Raw genomic sequence first — 16,938 nt, 5'->3', positions numbered from 1 at the left:
TTTTTGTTTTCTGTACATTAGTAAATGTACAAACATAAATCACAGCTAACCTTGAAGTTCCGTATGGACAGTTTCAAGAATGGTCACGTTTGTAAGCCAGCTGAAAATACAGGAATTGCATGGGACTTAGCACTTGGTTTTACATCTGTTAGCTGTTTTGGCATTGTTTTTCACATATACATTTATGTTCTCCTGTAGTATACTAGATCTCCCTATAAGATCTATGTAAGCTAAACTGTGCATAAATAAAGTAAAAGCAATTCCAAATATTCCATGTGAGTTTATCCATAAAACCCAAGTGTAGAAGTGGAGAGTTTTAATGTTTATCAGTTTAATCAAGTAAGTGAATACACTTGGCCAATTTAAACTATCTCATAATTTATTCACATAGAAACCAGTAAATTTGGGGGTTAATAGCACAAAACTTTTTGTTAAAAAAAAAAAAAAAAACAAAAGAGAGAGAGAGAGAACTATGAGAGCTATGCCATATAGCTTCTTTACTGTCAATAAAATAACATCATTGCACTTAAATTTAAGAGTACAATAAAAACAGAACATGCCAGATTATATTGGTTGGAGCACAATGTGATGATCCTTGTCAAAAGTTATGCCACAAGGAAATATTAATAGCTAACATCCATATTCTCCAACTAGAAATCAAGAATATTTAAGTAGATATTGGCATAAAAGGCACAAAACACAAAGCAAAGCGTGCTTGTGTCATTTGTCACAAAGAAGCATTGACGTTTGTGCAACATGAAGAAAGATCAGCATTTTTGCAGACTCTTTCATTACCACAGACGTTTAGGCAGTGTATCTTCTCCTTAATGCCAGTTTATCACTCCCATTACAAATGGCAGTGACTACAGAAAAAGAGAATATAGGAGAGAATACACCCATACCCTTCCAGGAAATCTTAGCTTATATATTGAGGAAGCTGCTGCTACTGTTACTGTGTGTATTTACATAAACACGCTGCTGTCTTTTAATAATATAACCTCTGGCAGCTGGCACTTGTGGGCATTATATAAGACTGGTAAGAAGGTTAACAAGGCTAGAAACCCCTATGCAGGTTTACCGTTTGCATTTAAATAAATGATGCCAGCTCCCCCTTTTGTTTCAAATAAGCTTTAAAAAAGTTCCAAGTAGAAATAGAGGACTCTCTTCAGAAAAGAATGCTGCCAGTTGCACAGAGGAATGGCTTTTCTGATCTTAAGGTGCTTCAGAAATACAGATCAAACATCCATGGTATTCCCTTCTGTAATGGGCCATCATACAAACATCTTATTAGCAGCCTGTCTATATTTCTATAACAAGCCTATCTTCATCATCACTACTAGTGTCATCATATTCAACTCTGGTTTGCTTCCTCATCATCTCTAAACCTCTCTTTTTGTATATCTTGGAAGGTGTTGCAGAGTAATTCTTGAACTCGGGAGACCTGAGAGTTACTGAAGGCTTTTTAAAAGTAGAAGTAGCTGTTCTGTGTGTCCTTCCATAGCTCTCTGACTGCAGGGGGGTTCCATTCTTGTCAGAAGTTCCATGAAGGTCAAGGACTTTTTGAGAAAAGTTTTCCCGTTCTGTGTGTTCTACACTGGGTAATTTAGCTGTAGAGACTGACTCAAGAGGAAACTCTGCTTTTGATCCTAATGAACGAGAACATCCAGGTTGGGAACTAGGAGCTGAGTTTTCCATAGAAGATGAATATATATTTTCTTCAACTGGACATTTCTCCTTTCTTGAGGCCTGGATCACCAGATCTGATGTACCAGATCTTTGACTCTCTGACTCCACCTTTAATATACTTTCCTGGCTTGCCTCTAGATGTAAGGAAAGAGGACCAGCAGCCTCTGAGTTTGTGCTATCAGATTGTTCACCTGTGCCTATATTTCTAAAGTCAAAAGGACGAGACCAAAAAGAAGACGCCATTGAGTCAGCCTGAACATTTGTCTCTGACTCCCCTGGAACTGATTGTTGAAGCACAAGTGGCTGTGTCACTGAACAGCAAATTTCCACAGCACTGCTGACTTGCTGCATGGCTGTATTAACCGTGGATGAAAAGGAATGAGTTGTCATAGATACTTCCAGAGGTGGTATAATGTTCTGAAACGAGAAATTTCTTCTTGTGTGTTCCCTGATTTGCCCAGAAATGTCCTGTAGAAATTAGGGAAGAAAAAAGTTTACATTTTAAAATTTCAATCCAGAGCAATGCTATCTTTTAAAAGAGTGCAATAATAATAATATTAATTATGTCAGTAGAAAGCATTTACCTCTGCTATAACTCATATCAATGGAGTAATTAAGGATAATGTCAACCTTTATTTATACAACTGTGATTATATTTGCACTACTGTTTTCCATTACTGCAGGCCAAGTCACTCATCTCTCTTTTGATGAGAAAACTTTTTTTTTTCCTCCCAGTATGGGGGAGGTGTAGTAACGGATATATTTTTTTCCTTTTTTTTTTTTTTTCTTGGTTAGGTGACAAATCGTGCTAATAATATATGGATAATAGGAATTAGATATTTCAAGCTACATATGTGCTATCTAGGATGATGTTCTTTTCATTAAGGTATTTTAATATTCATATTGCAAAGATGTTTATGCAAGGTTGGGGGAAAGGTTTAGGATGAGTCTGCAAGAAATACAATGTCTGAGGTGGTAAGATATGAGTAGGAAATAAAAATATTTCATAAAACACATCTTAAGGGTTAGGCTCCTAAGTGCTTGTGCTACATCAGGCACCAGTGCTTATGCTACATAAAAACAGTCTGGTTCTGGAGCTTCTGTCTTCAATTGTGGCAAGTCTAGGGAAAAGTATAACAGTTAGGATAAGTGTAGAATATTTCCCCCAGAAGCTATGCTGGCACTGCATGCAACAGCATTGTTTGCAGCCAGTGCAGGTGTCTAAGGCCCCCATCTAAGCTAATGTAGCTATTGGTAGTGTCAAAACCATAGCCACACAGGCGTCCACAAAGGGCTAAAGAAGATCTGTTGTGAAGTTTCATACGCGTTCTTCTCACTGCTGTGTGTCCATTAGCATCCTCCTAGTGACAAGTTAACTGTCTCCATCTCAGCATCCTCTGTGCTACATCTACCAGCACCTCCAACAGCAGTGCCAACCAAGACAGCAAGCAAGAGAAATATACTTTCCAAATCATGCAAATTTAATCGTTCTTTTTAAAAAAGCAAATTCTAACATTAGTAAGTTTCCATTATATTTTAACCCCCCAAAATAACTTTTTAATCAAAATTAAAAAACATTTTTAATCAAAATCTGTGAATAGATAAAGTACTCTCAACTTGAAGTTTAAAACTGCTGAATATAATTCAAGTTTTGCCACTATCATTTTTTCTTGTAATAAACAGTCATATAGAGTACAATACCTACTTTTTTATCCAATTTGTCTTTTTGCTTAGCGTGGTTTAGATTTTCAGTATAGGAAAATATTCCTGAGGTATTCTTTCCTTCTTTCTTCCTACTGCAAAGTGGCTTGTCTGAGGTGGAACAAGATGAGTCTTTTTGCTGGTGTAGGTAATTTTCTATTAAAAAGAGGTTTGAAGAAGCTTTTACTTTTATTGTTGTTCCCCCACATGCTAGAACTTACTTAGTAAATTTCTCATCATATCACTGAACTAATTGTCATGTATTTATTATTTTCTGTAAATTTTTATTCTACATCTGATACGTTTTCTCAGCTACTATATATGTGTCTTTTTAAACAACCACTAAAAAATGTCTTGCAGAGTAATAACTATTTAGATCTTCTATAAACAAACACAGGGTATTGTCTCTGCTTCAAAGATGGCCATAGGATAAACAACATTTGCATTACTACCACTCCTTTAAGTTTGTGGATGAGGGGGCAGAATATGTTGATTGAACCACAGAAAGCACGTCAATACACGAAGCATCACACAACAAACACACAATCTTGTTTCAGGAAATTGTAAAGATCTATCTTAAACTGTTCAGGCTTCTAATATAAGTTTGTTTTGTGTTGTTTCTTTTTAAAATGCCCTCCTAATTGTCAAATTTGTTTAAGTAAGGATATAGATGAAAATCATGTGTGAGATGTTTGTCTTTTTACTTGAAGAACATACTGAAAGACAAAAGTGTTTTTGCAGTTCAGTGCAAAACAGGTACATATCAGAGATACTGTTAATGTTCATTCTTTTCTAAACCAAACATTCAATACATTCCAAAATATTCAAAGTACTTACCTTGTACTTCTGCCTGAAGGGAATGGCACTTCTTATACTGATTAAATTTACAGGGTTGTGATGAATAGCCCTTTTTCAAAACATCCCATGTTCTGTTTGGAAAACAGTGCCTCTTGCTTAGTCGATTCATTTTCAGCTGAGCATATCCATGTACATGCCTTCCTCTATACCTGCAATGCAAACGACGTTGAAAAGATACACAAAAATGTGTCATTTAAAAGCAGCCATGGTAGAATAATACCACAGCATCAAGCAAATTTCCTGGGAATTTGGGACTTTACTACTGTGAAAATGTTGTTTTATGTCAACTCAAAAAATCTGGATTTTAGACAAGAGATCCACAATTATTTTATTAAACTTTTTCTCAGTAGGATTCAGTAAACCTTTGGTTTGCTAAGAGAAACAGATTCAGGAATAACAGATCCAGAAACCTTTCTCCTATAGCTGGAATTTTAAAACAATATACTTTTTTTTGAAGTTTTTGAAATACATGTATACAAGAATCACCTGAGACTGCATGGTTGTTGACTTTTTGTTTTTCATTTTGCTTCATGTGTTTGACATATTCATCATTACTAATGAACAACATATTTCAGTTATTTACAAAGCTCACAATGAATAATCCAACTTCTTTGTTTTATACTCTATCTAGTTCAGTTAGTTTTAATGACTGGGACTAAATTCCATTGGAAGGTCCCATTTTTATATTGATAGAATCAATCATTTTATACACAGAGTGGTGGGTAAATCTTAAATGTTTAGGTGTTTGGTGTATTTGAAAAATGTGTTACATTTCACAATTAATACTTTGGTGAGTTAGCTACCAATACGGACTGGCTTTCAGGTCTCTGTATTTAATTGAGTCCCTGTACTTACTTGATATAGCCAAATGAATCAATTCTCAGATCATCAGAAAAGAAAGAGAATTTTTATAAAGCTGAAAAAGAAGTCCCAGAAGAATGCCTCTGGACTGTTTGGGTAACATAGACTTGAGTGTTCTATTTTTGTTCTTATGATCATTTGGAATTGCAGTGCTGTTTGCCAAGCTAGACATGGTGATGAAGTTACTGACACTGATTTGTCCTCAAGGGACAACCCTGTCTGGTTTTGGTCATGAAATAAGAGGGATGCATGCACACAATATATGTTTCTTATTGAAGTCATTCATCAGACATTCTGCTGCCCCATACTCTTGAAAGACAAGAGACTAAATCTTACATTGATATGAACTCCCATTAAAGTCAGAGGAGCTGTGCTGATTGATACAATGTGCCTTTGATAGTTTTGTGCTCATATTCATCCTGCTTTGTATTTAAACTGAATGATCCTTTAAACTACAGCTGGTTTTAACATTAACTTTGTGTTAGAACTTGATATTTATCAAGTGTTCTCTGCTTAATAGAAGTTTAGGATATAGATTTGCGGCTAAAAGGATCTTACATGCTGCTTTTAACTGTAACAGGAATAAAAATTGAAATATGTTGATTCACCTCAAACAAAATGAAATGCTGAAAGTTTTGGAAGAGATGAATTTCTAAGTCAGAGAGTCAACTGACCAGTCATCATCTTTCCTTTGTAAATGGTATGGTAATATGGAATGGTAATATTTCATTGGTAATATGAATTGGTTCTGCTTGCAAAAGTCTGTTCCTGATAGTCAACAATATGTTGATGTTTTGATAATTTACCTTTGTGAAACTGCTGCCTTGTGGGAATAGATCTTTCTCAGAGAATTATTTTTCCCAGTTTTGACAAGATTGAACTTTGGGGCTGGCTTTCTATTTTCTGAGGACTTTATTACACCTATAATAGCAAAATGATGTCCATATCCAATGAAGCTGAAAAATATATTCCTTACCATTTTGGGGGGAGTTTAATTTTGTTCTGTTTGTGGCTTCTCTTGAGTTTATTTGTTGTAAGTTTTTCCTTTTTGCAAACTGCTGTTTTCTTCTTTTGCTCTGATGTATTTTTGAAAGCACCACCAGCAGCTGCTGAGCTTAACTGTTGAGAATATTGAAAACATTGAAAGTATGTGAAAATTGTTAATTACATTAACTGAGATATTAGAAATCTGTGCTCCTGTTAAATAGAACTGAATAGCATAGTAAAATGTTACTACTTTTTCTAGAAGTGTTGTGTTTTTCTAATCACTTTGTCCATCTAATTTTATAAACTAAACTTTTGTTTATCTATATAGAATTAGTGCATGTTCTTTTGTATTCTTATTCCTATATAAAAAACAAGCTTAGTCTTACAGAGCTGTTCTAGGATCCTGATAGACTTCATTTCCCTAAAAATGAAAAGCTTTCAGGCCTTAAACACTTATAATGTATTAATGCAATTTGGTTTTGTTGACATTTCCGTTTATCTCCATAATGAGACATCTAGTATATAGTCTGTCTTTGACTCCAAGTAAAATAAAGTCTTGAGCTTGACTGTCTTATAAGTCCTACTCTAATTCAGATATTAATTTAAAATGAAAACTATGAAATGCTGTTACAAAAGAATATAACAGATACCCCTACTGGAACAAAATAAGAAATAGAAATTATAGTCTAAGAATCATAGAATGAGTTACAGAATGGTTTGGCTTGGAAGGAACCTCAAGGATCATCTAGTTCCATCCCCCCACCATGCGCAGTCTTCTGCCTAGACAACATTCCTACTGAAATTCTCAGTAAATATTCACACAAATATGTATATATATGTATGTATATGCACCAAATGAATATATGACTTATCTTGTAAAGACAGAACTTATAAATTCTGCATCCACAGATACCTGCAAATGTCCGTAAACTTGTTGTTAGATAATGCTCTTATCTTTCAAATGACAATATCTTTGCAAGCAAATTACACCCTTTTGAGAAAGGGAATAGGATTAATAATCCTACCTCCCGCATCTGTTGTCCTTGAGAAAAGGATGAAAACAGTGTTTTTAAATTCTTGTTTGTTAAGCCATAGGCCACAGTCTTGTTAATATTTTTCATTTTGAAAATAGAAATATCATATGTTGAGAGTGTGCATTCATTGCTAGATTCCTTGTAACAGGTGTGCATGGAGGAATAAGCAGAGTCTGCATTTCCCTTCTGCTCAGCAGGCAGAGGAAGGCTTTTGGTTAAACAGCACCACGTTAACCGAGGTTCAGCATTTAGTGATGGGAAGGTGCTCTTGGTGCTTGATACTGTTAAACTTGCAGAGTAGTAAGTCAGGCTATTGTTGGGTAGTGCTGGGAATTCTTTACAGTGAGTGGTGAGAGTGTGGCAATAAAATGTGCCAAAGGAATGGCAAAAATAAGTGGAGCTCTCTGTTGAGCTCTGAGAATGCTCCATATCCTGCAGTGTTGGTGACATGTCCTTAAGAATGCCTGGGCTTCCACGTGTGTCCTGTCCTATGGATGTTGGCTCCATGTCCTTGCTAGAAGTTCCCCTGTGGCCTGATGCTGTCATCGAAGCATCACTTCCTGAGCAAAGGTGATGTAAAACTTTATTTTCTTCTTTGATGTCAGCTGATATGAAAAAACCACTTGAATACTTAGAGGTAAAGCATATTTTGTTCTTTGGGGTCTGTGCAGAAGTGGTTATGCTTGTCCACTTCTCCTCTGTTTGCCTTTGATAATTTAATTTATTTTTGTTCTGCTTATTTTTCCAAGCCTCTCTCTTAATTTCCTGCTTATAAAATGTGCTGCCTACTGTGGTTAATATATTTGTTGTTTCTGAATTGACTGGTGAGCAAAATACTGGAGTTTTCAAGTTTGCATGTACATTCCATTTCAGCTCTCCTTTGCTGCCCTTTTGTCTCACTTCAAATTTTAAAGGGGACCAAAGCACATCAGTAGAATGAGAACAGAGTGATCCACTGTCAGAAGAGCAGGGTGGGTTGGTTAAGGTGTCTGTCACAGATATAATCTTCTGTTCAGGCTTAAAGAGAATTGACAGATCTGAGGCTTTCTTGTCTTGTGGCAATTTAAGGATGTATTTTGGAGGAAAGACATTTTTCTGTGGGACCGGAGTTAACTGACCAGATTGCAGATGATGAAGTTTGGAAGGTGCATCACCAGCGTTGTCACTGAGAAGTGGTATTCCTGTTTTCACAAGACATGTTTTGACATCTTTATCTGTTGCGTTGTGCAAGGCTAAAGAATTGCAATCGCTTCCCCTTAATTCAGGCCCCAAAAATCCCACAGATAAAGTTTTTGAGATAACTGCTGAATGTGAAAGAAGGTTAGAACCACTACAATTAACAGCTTTTGTGGGGAGTCTGGTTGTTTTCATATACTCCACGTTCTCAGCACCTCCAGATGATTCATTAATTCCTATGCTTATTTTTTGCTCCTCTGTTTTACTGGAGAATTTCACTGGAACTGTGGAAAGACATTCAGTGATAGTGCAACAGATTCTCTCTACTTCATTTACTGTGTTGTTCTCACTACTGGGACTGGAACAGGGCTTTGAAATAATGTTTTCTTGCTTCTCCACTTCAACTTTCAGCTTTTTTCTTTCTGACGGCAAATTCTGGGATTTCCCCAGGGTATCTCTGTTGTTGTTGGTGCAGTGGACCCACAGGGGCGTCAGGGCATGCTGGCCAGTTTCCTTATTCCTGTTTTGGTTTCCATAATTGTTTGAAGTGCTTTTATAATCTGATTCAAATGTACTGGATTCTTTCCCAGGACTCAATTCCTCCCATTTGCTACTCTGTACTGGCAAGCAGTCATCCTTCATTCTGCTAGCGTTCAGTTGACACTGAGTATTTTGCAGCCTGAGCTCACAACTGCTTGGAGCTAGTGATTTGTTGTTGCCACCTGTGCATTTGTCTGTGTCGCTGCCACAGACATGATCTTGGGAAGTTGTGCTCATTACACCATGTGCACTAGCAGTTACTGAATGTGATGTCTCCATTACATAAGTTAAACTGTCTGCAGTTTCCTCCGAGGACACATTCTGTAGAGTATGATTACCATTAGTACACGTTTCTGATTTAACAGTGTTTAAATCTGTTGTCACGAGGGAGGAAAGACTGTCACTTGGAGAGCTCCTGACGTCTCTTTCTTCAGTAATTTCAGTACTGCTGATAGATTCCTTTGAATCAGGAGTGAAGCCTGCAATATCTGTAATCTTATTCCCCCGTTGTTTCATTTTCTTGGCATTTTGACTGCTTTTCATTTTTTGGTAGATTTTCTTAAACGTTTCATCTCCATACATTTGCCATTTTTCTTGAGAGAACATCTTCAGCTTCCTTTGATTGTTTTTCTTATTTTTAGCGCTGACTACTTCTCCAGCCCCAGGCTTTTTACTTGCTTGCAACTCTTCCAAGGGAGGAGGATCAGCCGCGTTACTTAGTGGCAAGTCATCCACTGCTGTTTGTCTGACTAGAGCTCGAGGATGGCTATTAGGAAAATCCACCGAATTTGCAACGAGGTTGTTGCTAGGCAGCAAACTAGCAGTGCCTGCAGTTACAGACTGCTTAGTAAGAGAAGGTGGTTTTGAGCAGCCTGCTTTGTCATGTACCATTCTTGTGCCTTCCACAAATGGCAAAGAGTTGCTTCGTGTGACAGGCACAGCGTCTATCGTCGTGGAGAACTGGGTGGGCACCGAATGAAAAAACATCGGCTTGCATTTTTCTAGGGGTGCAAAGGTAGATTTAGCAGAACAAAGAGAAAGGTTCTTTTTCCTATTCACATCAAAAGTTTTGATGTCAAAATGGAAAGAGTCTTTGTATGTGTAAGGCATTGGCAGATCTATGCTCCCCTGTTTAGAAAGGATGGTTTTTCTGGGCCTAACATTGTCTAGCTGAGTATCATCCACCACAATTTTGTTATGAGAAATAAGTTTTGAAATGTGTTCTTCCAGCCTCTTTTTCTCTAGCATCAAGGCTGTAGCTTTCTCAGCTGAATCTAGCTTTGCACTGCTTCCGGCAGTGCACCTTAAGCTGCTGAAGGCAGTTTCATTTTCCAGTTCAGTGCTGTGTTCATAGAGACTGTGCAGCGGGCTGGAGGATGCCATCTGTTGTTCTGTGCTATCAGAGCGTGACAGATACCCTGAGTCGGTGCTCTCACACTTCTTTAGCTTGCAGTCAAATGGCTTGTAATCCCACTGTTTTTCTGAAGAGGTTGCTTGCTGCCTTTGCAACTGAATGTGCTTATTGGCAGATGGACTTATTTGCTCCTGTATCTTCTTTCTCTGACACTGACCATTTGGCAAAGCCACTGGAGATGATAAACCTTGAGGTTCTTTTTCAGGAATCCCCTGCTCAGTCTTTGAACTAAAGGACTGATTAGTTCTTTCTGGATTTTCTGAAGCAAGTGATGAATTGCTTGTTGCCGGCACTGAAAGGTCATTAAGTTTCTTAGTGTCTGTTACATCACTGGTCTCCAAAGTCACTTTTTTCATCTGCGTCCCCTTGTCTTCACAGATGCTGCTGTGTAATTTGGTGCTTTGCTGTGACATGATGTTCTCTTTTACCTTCTCATTTTGCTCCAATATGCCAGTGTTGTCAGAATCAGAGGGTAGTCTCGTATTGTTGACATGTGTCTGCGTTCTTCTGTGTTTGTACAAATTGCTTTGAGTTTTAAATGCAATACCACAAGTGGTGCATGGAAAGGGTCTCTCTCCTGTGTGAGAGCGAATATGTTTCTCAAGGACACTTGGCTTCAAACAGTCTCGTCCACAGTGTTTACAGATATATTTCCCAGCATTTTTTGTTTTTCCTGGGCTTCCAATAGATGCATTTACAGAATTTGGTGATGATAAAACTGGTAAAGTGCTTACTATGTTTAACGTTAGAGTTTGCCCAAATTGTTTCTGAAAAACTGACTGGGGCTGATCTGTGCCTTCTGAAGGAACAAGTGGATTCAGGATTAAAGGTATGCTACTGCTGTCTAGATTTACACAGCGCCTGCCAGGCACTAACTGGCTGTTTGGCTGAAAGCATCCTGGCTGGACGGGTTGATACAGGGGTATAGTGAGGGTTTTTAGATACACAGGTTGAGACAGCGCTTGCTCCTGTTGAGGAATCACATTGTTTTGGCTGAGAGCTGAAGAACCCTGTGCAGGCTGAAGAGAAGAGGTTGGAAGTGGCTGATCTGCTAGTGCAACAGTCACACCAGGATGCTTCTGTGCCTCCATTTCAAAGGTTGTCTGCCATGTACTCACGTATCTGTAGGGGAGGGGAAACAAACAAGTAGGAATCTTAACCAATAAAATAAACTAAGCTAATATAAGCTATAGTAAGTATATTTAGCTATAATAAGCTAAATAAAATAAACACTTTTTTATTAGTGTATATAAATAAGTCAACTGTTCAACTGGGAATCTTACCAAATAAAAATATAACAAATCTTATATACAGGCATTATACAGACTAAAATTATTTCTTTTTCCAATTAAATTGATTCATCTTTAATGTCTTAGCTAGGAATTAAAAAGTTCTGTGTAGTTTAAAGAACATTGAAGAATATACTTAAAACCTGCAATAAGTACCCAAAATATTAGAAATAAATCTGAGCAAATGTAAGGTCTCACTACAACCTCCACCCCAAAAAAATAAATAAATAATACCGTTTTAATTTTCTGGAACCATATTCCCATTCCCATATTCTTTTGTGCAGCCCAAATTCATTTTGTTTAATGGAAGGTAATACTGTGGTATACTGTTTAGATTTAGATGTTTTGAATCCCAGCTGAAAACATTTTATAGTCATAGTTTTTGGATTAAGTGAAGCCATTCTTATGAAAATCTGCCCAGGGTTGGTGCTGGTCCAGACTAATTTTTTTTTATTTTTTTTTTACAAAATAAAATTGTTTTTACTTTTTTTCCTTCTCAGAAACAAGCTAGGAAACTAGCAAAATAAGCTAGTTGAAAATTGTTTTTGGAAGAGCTGATAGAGACATCAGCATAACATCTAATTATAGCTCAGGTGAAAATTAAAAAGTGATCTTTGGATGTTTATTCAAATTATTATTCTTCTATACTCACAACTATGTATTTAGTGGCTGTTATGAGTAACAGGCTGTTCTTGTGCAAACAGTCTCCAAAAAAAGACATTTAAAATAACATCATTGGTAGCTAAATGTGAAACCCGCAGTTTGTTGCCTTGCTGTATAATCTGTAGCAGTGTTTTTGTACCTTCCTTGGATCTTTCTAATAGTTAACCATTACTGGAAAACAGTAAAAAAAAAAAAAAAAAAAAAAAAAAAAAATTAAAAATATTCTCTGAAATTTGGACTAGTGCCATATGACACACAGTATGTTACCATTATTCAAAGCAAAATCTCTGTTGCATGTAGTTAGTGAGAAGCTTGCAAATGATTCATCTCAAGGAGAATTGGCAAACTCAGTGAAATTGTTTTTAAGTATTCCTCCATTACTGTTGATAGAGCTGGTAAATGGATATAAAACTGGATGAAGATCCAAGAGAATTTTGACTACTTCATAGCTAAAAATGGTAGCATTTCACTCACATCACATGAAAAAATGGGAAAATAACTTTGTATTCATGATCAATTGGAACAGATTAAGGTCAACTGGTTATGTGCTCAATAGTAAATCTAATTAGCATCTTAATGAACAGCCTGAATTCTGGTACTTTTCATATAAAATATATGCATCATTGAAACTGAAGGTAAAGCAACCCTCTTGGTTATCTCTTCTTTGCAAATGAAAAGGTTTTGCATATTAGGATATTGCCTTTAATCCCTCTGATTATCTCATCCTTACATGTAGCTTGCAATGCAACTGTAAATACTTGTCTCACTGAGCAGTGGAAAGCCAGTGTACCAAGCACCTGGTGCCTATTAGCACACCCTCCTAATTCTGCACCACTTCAGGAAGTTCTGTTACTGGCTGGCAACCCATGCTTCACAGCCAAGGCTTCTTCCAATTTCTCTCCAATCTGCTTTGCTTTTTGCAAGAATTGAAAAAGTGTAGGAAAAAACAGCAATGCAGCCCCTGGGATGTGTTTTCTGTTTTTCCTTCTAGAACAGTCCTTTTTTTTTCTTTCTCATGCATTTTGTCAATCAAACTCAGTTATCAAGTGTGGACTTACCTTGCCCACTTTTGAGATTTTCACATCGAACAATCACTTAACTAGTTTTGTCATATACGTATTGTCTATATTAATAAAATAATGTTATAAGAATTATGACTTATTAAAGGGATTAAGTTATTATCCATATTCTGCAGTGTGGTTAACACTACAGGATAAAAGTAGAGTGCTCTGATTTGCAAAACGAGATTACAGACGCTTCAAGCCCATTCTAGGTTTTTAAGCTATGTAGTCACCTTCAAATCCAATTTAGGTATTGTAAATTTGACTGATAGGTAGAAGCTATGATGACACAAACACAAGAAATACCAGGCATTGTATAAAGTCTAATATTTGCAGCAAAATCACAGTGCAGATAAATTGTAACTGTACTTAATAAAACCAGCAGCAAGTAATAAGACATGAAGCACTCGTAACCTAAGCATGCAGTAGTTTTTCCAAGGATGTTAGGGAGATAAAACTCAGAGAAGAAAAGTGAAATCTGAATACCATGTAGCTAGAACATCTAACAAATAAACCACATCAGACAAAACAGATCATAGTATCTGTGCTCCCCACCTTCCCCTGGATTAGCGTGGAAATGTGGAATTTACACTTCCACCCTGATAAGCCTGCTCCTGTGTGACAAATTTTGATCCCTCTTTGAAATTTTTGATCCCTCCTGTACATGCGCAGTTGATGGGCACTTCAAGGCCAGACTGTAAATTAGTAGAATTAGTAGGACTTGTGGTGGACAGATGTTTTTAATATGAATCCTGTAGTTCCAGGGACCAGAATATCTGTGTAATTTCACTTATACTGTTAAGATTTCTGGGGCCCAACAAACAGTAAGATCCTGAAAATTGTTTCAGTATTCTGTAATGTTACACAAGGAAAATACCTAAGTGCTTACCAAATACTTTTAAGAGTTTAATAATATATTTCTACTGGCTATGGTAGTTTGCTACTTTCTACAACAGACAGAAGATTATTTTCTTCCTAAGTGAAAATTCAGTGGCTGGTGTTCTGTTGTGGTAAATAAAATCACATTTTTCACATCTGTTGTTTATATACATATATATGTTTATATATATCTTCCCCTTGGCTAATTCTAGATAGTTCCTGCTTAGAGTAGAAAAACTTCCTTTGTTGATTATCCCCCACCCTCTGTACTGAGCAGCCCCCACATGACTGTCTGAGCTCAACCTCTAGCTTGTAGCATTGAACTACTAATATAAAAACTTGATCCTACTTAGATAAGGAAATGTTTCCAGTAAACAAAACAACAAGCAGGCTTTGGCCGTCCAAAACTTTCAAAATTCATTTCTTAAGGTATCAAAACTGGTCAAGATTCAATTTAAATGCAATTATTTTGTCCCTAGATTGAATTATACTTTCAGGTAAGCACCATAGGTAGATCTGTGGAACACAGTAAAGTCAAAAAATGGAGTAGTTTCAGATCGGCATAGCAGAATTTGTTTGATTCTATAAAGTGGTAGAAAAAAATCAATGTAAGCCCTTTCTGTACTCTTCTTAATTCCAAATATATTTTAGAAAATTTGCTTCTTTTTATCAGCTCTATTATAATAATCTTGATTATTCTCTTCTGTTTTCTCTTGATTTTTGTCTTCTGTGTGGCACTGTCAACTGCCCATCATTATTAATAAAATTACTAAGTGAACTTGTAACTGCTTATTTCCAGCACTTATATATAACCTCTTGATACGCCACTAAGAGGAGCATCATAGTCCTTAAGTCCAGTGCTCAGTTCCCCATCTTCATCTACAAGTATAGTCTGTAGGCATGATAGAGTTAGTTTATTTTTGTAACCATGCAGAAGCAGCTATTCATCACTCTGAACATACATAATGTACTATATTGTACTTAAAATATTTGTATTTTAAAAGCTTTTGGTGATCCCTACCTTAAATATAATACTATATAGAAAATGAATCCTCTTTAGTCTGTAAATAATTTTAGCTTACATACCTTTTATTGAGCCAGGCATTTCAGCAGAAGAAGTCTCATTTCTGTCAATAGTTCATGCAAGCAGAGAGAAATGAGGACAAAGACTTGAAACAGATTCGAAGTAGGAAGTATTTTTTTTTTACATTGGTTTCACAGTAACAACCTTCAGAAAACAGGAAGAGATGAAGCAAAAGAAAATGAAGTAGCATTTCAATCTGTTCTTATCCTTCATTCACGTAGGAACCTATAAACAGAATCAGCTGCCTTTGAAATATAGACATTTCATACACTGCATTCAGTTGCATTATTCAGTGAAATACACTAACACAGTGGTAGTTAAACAACATAAATATTTTGTTTATACCCTTAAAGGTAATTTGCTCGTAACCTTATAGTAAAGATATCTCTTAAAATATGTTAGAAAAGGAAACAATGGAGGAGACGAGTCACTTGCTGTATATGAAATGCTGAGCTCATCCCGTGTGGGTATTATCCCCCAGTGTCTTCTAATGGTGCCCTGCAGTGCGGTAGGAAGCAGTAACCAACTGGCAAAATACTTCAAGGCTATTGAAAGTGTTTAGATCATTCTTCAAATACCTCTCAAAACTTGTGAAAAGTTGTAGGGAAAACAGGATGGGACATCCTTTTGAGAATTTAAGTTTTGTTTGTGGGTACAATTCATAAAGTCCTCAAAAAAAGTGGTCTGCCAGGGTGGCCTGCAAGAGGACAGCTGTTCATCATGCAAACGCCTTTTTAAAATACGGATTGGGATGGCTACTTCCTTCACCGCTGTTAGACTGGGTAAATGCTGAACTAGAATATGCAAGATTTACTCCTGTCACTGTTACAAAATCAGCATCTCTGGCCTGTAAAAATTCCTTAGGAAATGTGTTTTGGAAAATGGAGCCTTTATTCTGGTTACAACTTAACACAATCTGCCCAATTCAAATAGCTGCAGCCTGTATCTGCTACCCTAAGTTGGGTAGTGGTTGAACTGTAATATTTATGATTGTTTGTCCAATATCCAACTTAGTGAAAGCTCTTTCTTTTTGGTAATTCAGTCAATAGACTGATGCTGGAGGTGTAAATGGATTTTCATTTTACATAGCTTTATTCATCTCAGAGAGTTTTGCCTGTTGTTTGGATCACTATTGGGTCTTTTCTGGACCTTATTATAGAAATCCTCTAATTCTGGATGTGGAGAAATATTTGTCTTCTCATCCTTTCTATCTTTCTTGCCTGTCATTTAGTTATTCAGGGTCAAAAAAAGCTCTTAACAGGACCCAGTATTGATGCCTAAGATCCTGCTTTGTTCTATCATGCACTGAAATGCTCCCAGTACTAGGTAACAGCACAGCAAAAACTTAAAATTGGTGAATCTAGAAAACTACTTGACACTGTGAACTGTTTTACAACTCGTGCTTCTGATCCTCAGACTCATTCTGTCCCTATGGATAAAAAGTAACTGCATGCAGTAACAAGTTTCAGTTCTACTGGGAGATACTTTCCTAAAGCAATGGCTTCTCACATGTGAGATCATCTGGAGGATTATTGCCTGCTACAGTCAACCAACAGAGACAAAGAGACACACATAAAAGAACACTGCTCAGACTCAAATGATACAAAGAGGCATTTTATATAACCAAAATAAGTGTCTCTTCAGTTTTATCACATATCTGAAGTCAATTATATTTTATTCTTCTATGACACTGGTTATTATTTTA

At 36.6% G+C, this 16,938-nt stretch overlaps 1 protein-coding gene across 1 annotated transcript; it reads right to left on the bottom strand.

Moving 5' to 3' along the window:
- Positions 1 to 904: 904 nt before the first annotated feature.
- Positions 905 to 11,348, bottom strand: ZNF831 (zinc finger protein 831). The gene is made up of 5 exons (XM_032198418.1): positions 7,119 to 11,348; positions 6,083 to 6,225; positions 4,225 to 4,394; positions 3,392 to 3,543; positions 905 to 2,154 (listed from the first exon to the last, which is right to left on the bottom strand). Exons 1-5 carry the CDS (start codon positions 11,346 to 11,348, stop codon positions 1,300 to 1,302), a joined length of 5,550 nt encoding a protein of 1,849 aa, XP_032054309.1. The 3' UTR covers positions 905 to 1,299.
- Positions 11,349 to 16,938: the final 5,590 nt, after the last annotated feature.

Source organism: Aythya fuligula, chromosome 16, assembly GCF_009819795.1.
Source record: "Aythya fuligula isolate bAytFul2 chromosome 16, bAytFul2.pri, whole genome shotgun sequence".
NCBI classification, from domain to species: domain Eukaryota; kingdom Metazoa; phylum Chordata; class Aves; order Anseriformes; family Anatidae; genus Aythya; species Aythya fuligula.
Note: the sequence above shows the minus strand (reverse complement) of the source record. Positions and strands in the feature narration are given on the sequence as shown.

Coding starts and splice junctions, on each gene's coding strand:
- ZNF831 (XM_032198418.1), bottom strand. CDS start 11,348: ATGGAGGCACAGAAGCATCCTGGTGTGACTGTTGCACTAGCAGATCAG. Junction 3,544..4,224: donor CCTTCAGGCAGAAGTACAAG/GTAAGTACTTTG, acceptor TCTTTTTAATAG/AAAATTACCTACACCAGCAA. Junction 2,155..3,391: donor AAGACAAATTGGATAAAAAA/GTAGGTATTGTA, acceptor TAATTTCTACAG/GACATTTCTGGGCAAATCAG.